A 12,272-nucleotide genomic window follows, 5' to 3' on the forward strand; every position below is an offset into this window, starting at 1 on the left:
GGAGCGGAGGCTGCCGGGAGCGGAGGCTGCCGGGAGCGGAGGGAGGCTGCCGGGAGCGGAGGCTGCCCGCCCGCGAGCGGCATAACACGGGGGAGGGAGGTGCGAAGTTTACCGTGGGCACGTTGCCCCCTCGGCAGGCGGCGTTCTCCGTGGTGCGCAGTTAAGCGTTGTTGTGAGCAGCAGTTTTTCTGACGAACTGCTGCAGTGAGACTTGTAAGCGTGTGCTGTTTTTGAAAGCGTTGGAGTAATATTTTCAAAACATTGCATGAGAAATGACACTGTAGAAGCCACTGTTGCTCTATCTGTAGGAGATCCACCTCACTTTTAAAGAGAATTTAAAAGTAGAGGTATAAATTATGAACAAATCTTTTTTTCATAAATGGAATATTAAAAATATGCTGTTTGCGGAAGAGCTTGCTTGTAAATGTTGAATGTGGGTTTGTGGACTGTGTCTTCTGAGATAAGTCGCCTGGTATGCAGCTTAATGCCCTCTTCAAGGCAGTGCAACATTTAATATTTTTTTTGGTTTTTTTATTTTGGAAAAGGATCTTGAAAACAAACACCTTACTGGAGAGAAATAGCAGGAAGAGAAGAGTACAATAGTTTAACAACCTCCTTCATACTTTCCAAAACATTTAACATCTGTGACCTTGAGGGTCTTGTATCATGAGACTTTTGAGATGTAAATATTATGCTTCCCACTGGAAAACTATTTAATCTTTCCAGCAGGCAACTCAGGCTCTAACCTTGGGTTATAAGACATCAAGCACTGGCCTTTTCATTAGTCCTGGATTACTCTTGGACCTTACAGCACCTTAAACTAATAGTGGGGGAAGGAGTGTGAAGTAATGTCTGTATTGAGTGAGAAGAAAGAATCTTTTTCTTACAGAAGGTTAAGTTGCTGAAGAATGATGCCCACTGAAAACTCTGCAGGAACATTAGAGGAAGTTCTCTGATTAACTGCAGTAGCACACGATAGTCAAAGGTGGCAGCAGGTGCCATTTGATGCACCATCTAGTTATGAACTTTCTTGTTTACAACACAGGAACGAAGCACAGTCCGTGCAATATGAGGCAAAACTTAACGTTTTATACAAAGCTCTACATTATAATTTTTTAAGATTTGCCAGGTAATTAGGACAAGGAAGCTGATGCATTCGTCAACAGTATGCAAATACTGTCACTGTCTTGAGAGCCACCTTGCTTTCCAACTGCTGCAGGAAGTTTGAAGAGCTTAAGAACTGGGTGCTTCAGAGCATCTGCTTGAAGGCTACTTTGCAAAGGTCACTTGTCAGCGCCGTGTGAAAATTTCACTGCATGTAGACCTAAATAATTAATTACTGCAGAACATGATCTTTCAATTTACAGTTATCAAGCTTTCATCAGCTTGCAGATGAACTCCAGCGTCTCTACCAGTCCTCATAGCTTTGCTCAGTAGCAGAATACACTCAACAAAGAACTCATTCTATTTTTGCTGGTATTATTCAAAGATGTACTAAGTCTTGTACATGTTTTAGTTTCAATTGTCAGATTAGCCATACTTAGTGGTTCCAGCATGGGATATATTTCTCTAGCCAAGGACAGTTTATTATGTACTGTGTTTTGTTTTGTTTTGTTTTGTTTTAGAAAACACTACTTAAAAAGAATTGAATGAATCAGCTGCGCATAAATAGTCTTGCCTTCAAGGTGAAGGTGGTCACTCAGTGCAAGTTTCCAAAGAATGTTTAGCATCTCTTAAGCACATGATGCGTCTGCCTTACCAAGTGAACATGCTGGTGCAATCAGCTCTTCAAAACTGTTTCAAAATGATAGTTTTTTGTGCTTCCCTTTTACATAATTCAGTAACTCGATGTCATGCATGTAATATGGTGCTTCCTTAGTAAGTAATAGAGGTCATAAATATCCACCAATTCATGGCAAATGGGCAATAATAATGATTTAAGATGGGAGTTTTCCATTTGCTTCGAAACCTCTCTCAAAAATGACCCTTCCAAAACTTGTGTTTTGACTTGTTCACAGTTTAATCTATCAGTTGTAATTTTTTTGCTAGACATTGATAAATATTCAGTCTAAATACACGCACCATGCTCCAGGGTGTTGTCTCTAATAAAAGATGTTCTTTTGCCACTATTTGAGATCTTATTTGGCACCTGCATTACATTAAATTTGTGTCTTTAAATCTTAGCATCTAACTTCATAATATATATGTGTCAACATTTCAGAATTTAAATAAAAGCTTGTAAAAATTTAGGCTTGAATTTTTCCTCAAATATTAAACCTATTAGCAAAACAGCCAAATACATAAAGCAGCATCTCACTGTCTCCTTGAGTATATTATTCTTCTGATTTAGTCTCTTCTCTGGAAACAAATGTAGAAGCCATCTAAAAGTCAACATTACCATGCTGTTAACGCAGATGTTCCCAGGTCTAAGTATAACTTATAAGATATTAGTATGGAAATTTCAGATACTACTTTTGGCTAACGGTTAGCAAATGATAGCACTTTAATAGCAACCATATGTGTATATTGATCGGTTGTCTCAGCCTTCCCTCACTCTGGGCATGTGTAAAGAGCAGATGTCTTCTGCATATTACATTCCTTCTCAGAATACAATTTTAATCAAAGTTCAGTATGAACACACTCTTAAGGGCTATAGGCATACAGTGTATGGCAGTTATTAAAGCATCACTCATGCTTTGAACATCCTCTGCTGTATGACTTTTACTGTAAAATTTGGGAGATTTTCCATTTTCCTTTTTGCTTCATGACAACTTTGAGCAATCTGCTTGTTGGAGGCTGTTAGAGGACATTTGGGTGCTCAGCCACCAATGCACTACAACCCCACATTTCCCTGTGCTGGAGGTTGGTGCATCTGGTCTGGAAAGACACACCATGTATTTACTTACTGTAAAGAATATAGTGTTTTCAGATAGTTCATGGCAGACTAAGCTGGACAGTTTTTAAACATTATCTGTAATTTAAGTGAAAATGAGATTTGTTCTGGACCAAAGCCCTTTGTGAATTTTAGCCACATCTGCCAGAGATTTCTTGGAAAGGAAAAGAGAAGTAACTTTTACTTTTTTTTTTTTTTTTTTTTACACAATCTATGTTATTTTAAGAAGGTTTAATTAAAAAGTGCCCTGAAAATTGAATGCTCAAACTTAATTATATTTTTTAGGTTTTAAATCTTGCCACAGAAATGTTGTAATCAAATAAAAATTAAAAAGAACACCAAACAAGCCAACCCTAACCAAAAAAAAAACCAACCCTCGAACAAATAGAGCAACCTAGGAAAATTCCTACTTTTTTTAAAAAAAGCTACTGAACTCAACTATAAAATCCACTATTTGCACAACTACAGTCCAACTGTAATCCCCACTATAAAGACCCTCTGTATTTTAGAGATGGTATTTGCCAACCGCTCCTCGGGGCATACTACTCCTTCTCCACTCTCCTAGTACTGCATTTAACAGAGCAGAGCACTATTTGTGATGCAACCTCTTCAAAGCGTATTATGCCCATATTTCAAGTACAAAAGCCAAAGTAACTAGCAGTTTCCCCCTAACCAGTCTGTGTTCTTGGATAGATTGCATAATGCAGCTCAGGCTTATGTGCTAATTGTTAATTTTAGAATTTAAATAGGTTTTGTTCTATTCAAAGGCAGTAGGCTAAAGATTTCTGAAAACTCTGGGTTTAGGAAAAAAGGTTAGGTCTCTTTCAGGGACTGTGAGTGAATTAGCTTTTGCATCCATGGAGGTATTGTTAAATGATAATATAAAAACCTAATTCTTTCTAAATGTATATGCTTTTTTGGACTCTGAAATAAGATTATAATTATGTTTAAAGTATGTTATCTTTAAAAAAATCATGGAATAATGGTTGCTTATATAAACACAGATTTTGTCCTAATTGTAGCTGGTAATTGGGGTATTCCAAAGCAGAGCTGTCTATTTCAAGTTATGTTTCATTTTGAACCATCTTGTTCTTCAACACTGAAATATTCTTCTGTTCCTTTCTGAATCAGGACCTTATTTATTCCTGTTATCCATCCATTTACAAGTGACTGGTATTTATATACTTTGCTTATTTCTGACTGCAACAGTTCTTTAAATGGAGATGAATATTTTAATCTGCTGTTAGGCTGCTTTATACATTATATGTCAGAAAACCAAACCAGATCTCTGTAAGGGTTTTCTAAATTAAGCCTAGTTTTCAATAATAAAATTAGACTCGGAGGTAAATTTTTAATTTGGATTAACTTAATTTGGCAGTTGTAAGTGACAGGAGGATTGTAAAGGCAAAGAAAAAGTTGGCTAATTTTAATGAGGTATTTGTGTTTAACGGTGAAGGCTAATGATGCCCTTTTTTTGCATCCTGGATTGGTTTATTTTCTTTTATGCCATTATTTGTGTTTAGTGAACAGCTGGGCCAGTAGTTCCCATTTGTAGTCTTTTCGCCCTGTGAAGTAGCAGAGAAAGTAATGGACGTTGCAAATTAATACTTGCAGTTATTTTCTGCTAATCTGATGTAGCTATCCTTTTTGAGCATAGATGTAATATCAGAGAAGTAATTACTGTGTTAAAACTAGTACTGTAGTAGAATATTTTGCTAATTAAACTTGTTGCTTTTAAATTGCTTCCTTTGGATCACTATATAGAAGAGAACTGTTTTGAACAATAAATGAAACCACTTTCTTTCTCAGAGGCCTAGAATTGCAGATGGTCAGATTGTATGTGAAGCACCTAGGCCCTGAATTAGTCTTTTGTGTGAAAGAGAGAAAGGTAATTTGAATGTTTGAACTCCCTGTTCCTCCCACACATACACAGGAAGCTTGTCTCAAAATGAACAATTCTCTAAATAAAGACTAATAAGAAGCTAAATTAATTAGAAGGTGTGATTTGAAAAGACATTGATGAGAAGAGTCTGTCATTTTAGACAAATGGAATGGAGCTAAATAAATTAGGCCACATTAATATCTCATTGTTCTGTGAGCAGCTTTCTTTTATTGCATTCATTAGAGGGTACTTCTTGAAATGAGCCTTTACTAGCCATTATGGATTCAGTTCTCATTTACCAATGCCTAACACACATCTCCTGCATTAAAAATGTTTCAGCAAATCCTCATAGTTTCTGTAAATTAATATTTATATTTCTGGATGCTGCACTTTTCATCTGCAAGATAGTAGGCCCTGAACATTAGGATTTTTTTTTTTTTCCCATGGAATTGTCAGTAAAGAAGTCTTACATCAAAAGATTTGTGAGGCAGAAGTCTGAAATTATAAAATAAACTGTATGCATAACTTGTACAATAGAATCTTCCTCCAGCTAATATTCTTTCCAGTATTTATTTATTTTTATAAAAAATACACTGTCTCATGACTTCAGTAGTCCTTTGATAGCTTTTTAAAGTGTCTTTTAAAAGGTTCCTTCAGTATATAATTAGGATACACTGGAAACGTGCATCTCATCACACATTTCTTCCTCTCAGAAAACGAAATGTGTATTTTTCCTTTTCTTTTTCTCTCTCCTGCAGATGGAATATTTGGGAGATGTCAGCGAGTACCAGTCACAGACATCTATAAATATGACATTTCACCCCCTGTTCTTCAGCGACTAAGGATCATCCTGGAGAAGCTCTCACACAGAGGTAGAGTAAAAACTCTGGAGTAGGGTTAGTTGCACTGAGGGTTACAATTATTTTGTTCTCCCTCTGAGGTGATGTCTTCAGAAGTTTTCAAACACGGTGTGTCTCAGACCAGGTAGTACAGACTTTATAAAAGTAAAAAGCCTTCTGACTCACTGAATCTGCAATAAGGAGTTGGTGAAGTAATTTCAGGAGAGATGCTTCCTCCCTACATAGTCCATGTCTGTGACTGACACACTATACAATAAAATTTGAGCATCTATGAATGCTGGTGTCAGATACATACATCAGTTGGAAAGAAAAATAATTCGCCATGTATACTTTTGCACCACAGCATATTTCAGTGTGCATAGGCAGAAAACACACAACTTCCAGTTAGGTAGAAACAGTTCTTAACTTTCTCATGAGTTCAGGTAAGTAGAACTGATCTGATTTCACTACAAGCTGCATCAGTTCTGTTCCTTTTAATTTTTATTCAGCTTTCTGAAGTTAATCTCTGTGCTCTTTCCAAAGCTGGAAAGGATGTTCTAGCTTCTGAATGGCATAACTTGAACTAGCAAACCAAAACATGGGTAAAATGAAAGCCAATAAGGTGAAAAACCTTTTTAGGTACTATTACATGAAATAAACCTCTACTGTAGACAGCCACAGGATCAAGAAATTTTTGTAATCTAAATTGTTTCAATAAGCTTGTTGGAATGGTTAATTTTGCACTTGCATCATCTCTGTGTGTATGTATAATTCCTAAATATTTTCCAGTTACAAAACCTCAATTACAAAAAACAAGTAATATTGTATTAGCATTAACATTGGTTTAATTATGAGAAAAAATTGATTACTTGGAAGTTCGTGAGTATACTTAGAGGCTGGACTTCTAGTTTGGAAACTGCTGATTTATGAGGATTCAAAACATTTCCAGGGATTTATTTCCTGTCCAGCAGTCCATCCAAATGAAGCAAACTCAGCAAAACTTGATTGTAGTAACTCCCAGCTGATTAACAGTTACATGTGAATAGTACTTGTGTCTCTTGTCATTTTCTAAAGGCTAGGTTATGCAAGCAAATTTATGAAAGTACTGTTTTATCAAGACAACATTGTATGAGTGGAAAAGCTAGTATCTGCTCTCTGTTTGAATATAGTGAAGAGGGGGGGAATTCATCACAGCAAGACACTAAATTATCTAAATTGATCATTGCACGGACAGCCAGCAGTCATTTACATTGCCTGAATATCGGTGATGAGTCCTATGTAAAGCTTCCTCCATGAGGATGTCAGAGTGAAAGACCTGCAGGAGACTCATGCCCTTCTCGAGGGGCACATGTAGAGGCTGATGGGGTACTCCAGGCTATCAGAAAAGATGCTTACCTGTCTCCATCTCCCTGACTAACATAAGATTTTAGGTTAGTTCAACTGAATTAATGTGACCTCCCCCTACTAATTGCTTCTCTGATCAATAAACTAACCCTTCCTAGGATCTCTGTTATCAGCAGCCCACCTCGCTGGATATATCTGTTGCAGTAAATTATGGTATGCTTCTTTTAAGGAAACTTGGGTATTGAAATTTGTACTTGTCTCATACTTTTTCATAGCAAGAGAATGACAAGGAACACAGACTGAAACGATGGTGGAGAATGAAAGCACTCTTGCTTTTATCTTTTCTGACTAATGACATTTCGAGGTGTATACATGAATGTGTATATGCTTTGAACTGATGTAAAACTTTTGCAAGCAGTTTCTGTGGCCTGTGGGTATCCTAGTGAAGAGAATCTTAAATATATCTTTAAAAGATAATAGAATGTTAGAATGCTCTTGTTCAAATGATTGATGTAATAAAATAACTTTTTTTTTTTTTTTTTTTTTTTAAACTCTCAGTATCCTTGGCAAATTCTGAAGTGTTTAGTTAGGAAAGAAATATGGAAGGAGTAGAATGAATATGGACTATCAGATTAATGGATTACTGACATCTGGTTTCTCAGAGAAGACTCTGATGTTTGCTAGTGCTATTAGGTGTAATACATCCAGCCCTTAGGTCATGTTTTCTGGCTGTGATGGTCACTTGCACAGTTAATGGTGGTGTTCTGCAAATCGTGTGCAAAACATCATGACTATTTCTACAGTATAGATAAACAAGACATTGTTAAGACCACAGAAATGTGTCAGTAACCTCAAGAAAGGGCTTCATTTTTCAGGGGTCTTATTTCCTTCATCTATCAGCACAGAGGGGTGAATGTCTGAAGAGGAGGCTGAGGGGAGACCTCATCACCCTCTACAACGACCTGAAAGGAGGCTGCAGAGAGCTGGGGATGAGTCTCTTTAATGAAGTAACAAGCAATAGGACAAGAGGGAATGGCCTCAAGTTGCACCAGGGAAGGTTTAGACTGGATATTAGGAATTATTTCTTTCCAGAAGGGGTTGTTAGGTGTTGGAATGGGCTGCCCAGGGAGGTGGTGGAGTCCCCATCCCTGGAGGTGTTTAAGAGTCAGGTTGACACAGCACTGAGGGATCTGGTGTAGTTGGGAACTGTCAGTGTTATGTCAATGGTTGGACTGTATGATCTTCAAGGTCTTTTCCAACCTAGATGATTCTGTGATTCTGTAATGAGTAGTGACTGCAGGAAATGAAAATACTTATCTGTGTGGATGGTCTTCTGCATTCTCTTGTCCAACTTGGAAGAAGATACTTCTTGGAATATACCAAGAATGATAAATCATCTAGGCACTTCCCTGTTTGAGCTAAAATGTACAAGATACTTTTTTTACTTAAATGGATTAAATAGATTATAAAATATTTTGTTTTCTTCTTGTCCCAGCAATATTAGCATGAAGGTAAATGACTGCATCACTAAGTTTCTTAGCAAGATTCTGGAAAGTTTCACACTAATGGTCGACCATTAAGACTAGAAACATAGAAAGTGAAACAGAAGGACTAATCATGGTACACGATAATTCAAACATGAATGCATAACTAGTACTTGAAATATCAGTATAAGGAATAATAAAAGAGAACAGTAGTATTTCTCAACTGGCTTACTCCAAGAGGGATTTACATTTGTTTCACAGAATAGTTTCTAACCAGTATTCAGAGTAGCTAATAACATGGTACTAACTCTGTGGAAGTGCAGCTGCCATAGCAATGAGCATTACTTGACAAAAAAGCTCAGAGATGGAGCCTGGAGGACATACTTCCATAAAGACATCAGGACAAGGGTATTTGCTCAGGGTCACAACAAATGCCCACCTTACTTAAGATTCTGCCTCTGGGAGTGGCCACTGGGCCTGTTCAGGGAAAAAAAATGTAAGGAAGATACAGAAGCATTTCACAGCGTTCATACCTTCTCAGCGTTATGTGCTTGGTTGGTGTATGGTTCTCCTGAGCCAGAGTCATGTTTTTGTGTTTGCTGTATGCCCTGTGGACACTGTTTGCAGCACAGTTTGACAGGACACTGTGTATTAGAAAAGGAGCTCATGGGCTGTGGAAATAGGCAACAGATTTACAGACTATTTGAAAAAAAATATCACTTTTTTCCTCTTGGTTGTTTTCCTTGCAACTCAGGAAGTTCTTGACAGGGAGAAAACAATATTTGTGTTAAATTAATTCTAACCACTTAAGCATAAGGTGATTAATATAACTGCTAGAAATAATTTTATACTTTTTCAGCAAATTTATTTTAAAAACCAAAATGATTTACAATCAGTTAACTTGAAAATTGAAATGAATGTGACTTGCCACATGCAGCTTGTGAGTCTTGAAAGAGTTGCTAAATATTTCAGTCAGACTATTTTTCAAGGCAAAGTATCATTCGTTACTGCAATGAAGCTAACGGACTTGAAAGTGAACCTTTATAAGCTCAGTTTTGAAATAAACTTAAAAGGAATAATGCAGTTCTTGCACATATTTGCAAGGTGATTATCACATCATTATGGAGGTATATAGAAGGCTGAAACTAGGAGAGGTAGTGAAAGATTTTTCTTTAAATTCAAATATTGATATAAAGGAAGGCAAACACTTCTTTTGGCCTTCAGGAAAAAAAAAAAAAAAAAAAAAAAAAACTTGAAAAGAACAGTGCATTTACATCAGTTTTACCAGGCATCAGCTTGCTCCAGACATCTGTGTATGGAACAAATTCTTCTCCTAGATGGCTGCTGAAGCCAGGAATTGAAGCATAAACCCCATGACATGCTACACTGGAGGAAGTCAGCCAGGAGTGGACATATTTACCTTCTCCTGGTATCACTGTCACGCTGCTTTAACTTTTTGACTCAATGGACAACAATGCACTGAAGAGGTTGCAAAAAATTCTTGCCTTTTTTAAGTGCTAAAGCACCACTGATGTATTTTCTTATTCAAAGACCTAAATAGAACTTCAGAAAACTAAGAATGAATTTCAGAAAAAACAGAAAGTTTTATTTATAAAGCAGCAGAAAGAATATACTTTGGAATCCTTTTTTGAACACCTGTATGTTGCACAGTACAGAATAAAAAAATATAGATTTTTTTTCTATTTGGTTCGTTGTACGGCTGCTCCGCTTACCAGACATAATCTGATAGGGCATTGGCTTGCTCTTTGCCATATAAGACATTTGTGGAAAATGTTGTTTTCAGTATATTGGTATTTATGAAGAATGTATTGGCATTAGAAAAATAGGAGCAAAGCAGATTCTGTGATTGTGGAAAAGATTAGAAAGTACAGAAGAAAACTTTTTTATATATAATTTTATCTGCATCCACAACACTGTTGTGTAAAGCTTTTTGATTTTGTATCATTTGAATATTGCTTTTTTGGCAGACATGCATCTCATCCCAATAGCATTATATTTCTTTTGTTTACAAAGAATGATCAATCAGAGCTTTTACTTGTGTTTTTGATAAAATAACACATTAACTAATATGTTTGATAGAAAGGAGAAAAGGTCTGCATGTCTCCTTTGTGTCATGTTTCTGTCAACTAGCAGTGACAATTGCCGACTGGGATCAGGATGTATCAAATTCTTTGTGGCCCAGATATCTTTACAACTTTTCTTCTAAAGGAAACATAGAAATTAGTGGTAATATAATGCAAATATCAAAGGCTGTCAATCAATTCCTGCCTTGCCTCCTTTGTTTTGAAGATCTCTGTGGCACCTCATAGATTTTTACGTCTGCATTAATGCTTGGTCTTTTCCATGAAGCTCTCTGTGCTGGCTCTTCCACAGTTTGTTCTCTTTTATGATCTTTGAAATTTGGAGACTGCCTCTGTTTCCTCCTTCTGTGGAAGAAGCTAAAGATGTCTCTTCTTGTTTCCACTGGACTTCACTGAGGCAGCTTGCCAGGCTTCCTCTGGGTGGCCGCTGCCCTTTCAGCATTAGACTGAGCAACAGCTCAATAGCAGAAAGTCTTTGTATTTGGGTTATTCATTAACATGCTGCCCTGTTAATGATGTCACATGTGGCTCTGAACTTCATTCTTAGTCTCTTAGATCATTCTTTTAAAAAAATAACACCTTCCACAGGACTATTGGACTGGTCATACAGTGGGCTTGAACTGATATGGGTACATAATATATTTTTAAAACACTTAACCATTGCAGCAGTCAAATTGTAGTTCATTATCAGTTGTTCCCACACTTGGAGTGTCAGCAAATATCAATTCAAGCATGAGGTTACTTCCTTAACTGCTGTATTCTCTAATAAAGCTACTTTTGGAAACTGTGAGTGACAATATAGCATATTGAAACTAATTATGCCATTTTGTACCATTAATCTATAATTACAGTACATTTACATATTCAAGACTGGTTTTTTTAATTGCATTACTGGTGTTTTCTTCCTTATTTATTACTAGGGGTTATGTTTTCCTTTTCTATATTCATTGCATTTCCTTATCTACAGCTTTTATCTCTCATCTACATGATGTCATGATCTTTTAAGATATCAACTCTTAATGACACAGTGTTTGACATATTTCTAGTTTTATAATAGGTACTCTAAATTCTGAAACATTTAGGCTTACCTTTCAAAATCAGGATTTTAATCTTATTCATAAAACCTCAATAGGTAGATAGTGTCCCTCACAGTACACCATGGTACGATTGAAGATTTACTTTGTTTTAGTTAATCACTATGAACTCCCACAAAAGTTTTTTTCCCCTTTGCTATAGAGAAAATGCACATGTACACACACACATGTACACACACACACACACACACACACACACACACACTTTTTTCACTTAAGATGTTTTCATTCTTTATGTCATGGCTTTGTCAGAATGCTTCTGACAAATGTAGCAGTTTCCTGCAAAGGCTGGATGACATTAAATCTTTTTAATTCCACGTGTGTTTTCTTTCATGCTAATTCTTAGCATATACTCACTGTATTTCACAACTGGCTCCTTCTGTTTTATTTTGCCTGTACATAGGCATGTGGTCATGGATAGACAGTGCAGTTCATGATAATAAAATTGTGCTTTCGCTCCAATGCTCGTCCATTGCTCAGTTTCTCTTTTGCAGCTTCTCACAGTCTTAAAATTGCAAAAAGGACATTTTCCCCATTTTTAGTCTTTTATTTCTATTGCAGTCTGGTTTCTAATTAAGCATTGCACAGACCTGCACTGCATATTTAACTAAAGTGTCTCCAGTCTTTTAGGAAG

General features: G+C 36.6%; 1 protein-coding gene across 1 annotated transcript in view; it reads left to right on the plus strand.

The window, feature by feature from the left end:
- The window catches only part of PTPRN2 (protein tyrosine phosphatase, receptor type N2), a 616,207-nt gene that overhangs the window by 103,322 nt on the left and 500,613 nt on the right, over positions 1–12,272 (plus strand). Inside the window, exon 3 of the mRNA XM_026843491.1 lies at positions 5,534–5,647. Coding sequence (XP_026699292.1) covers positions 5,534–5,647 — 114 coding nt within the window. The remainder of the gene's footprint in view (positions 1–5,533; positions 5,648–12,272) is intronic.

This window comes from Athene cunicularia (assembly GCF_003259725.1).
Source record: "Athene cunicularia isolate RWA chromosome 2 unlocalized genomic scaffold, athCun1 chr2_part1, whole genome shotgun sequence".
Lineage (NCBI taxonomy): Eukaryota > Metazoa > Chordata > Aves > Strigiformes > Strigidae > Athene > Athene cunicularia.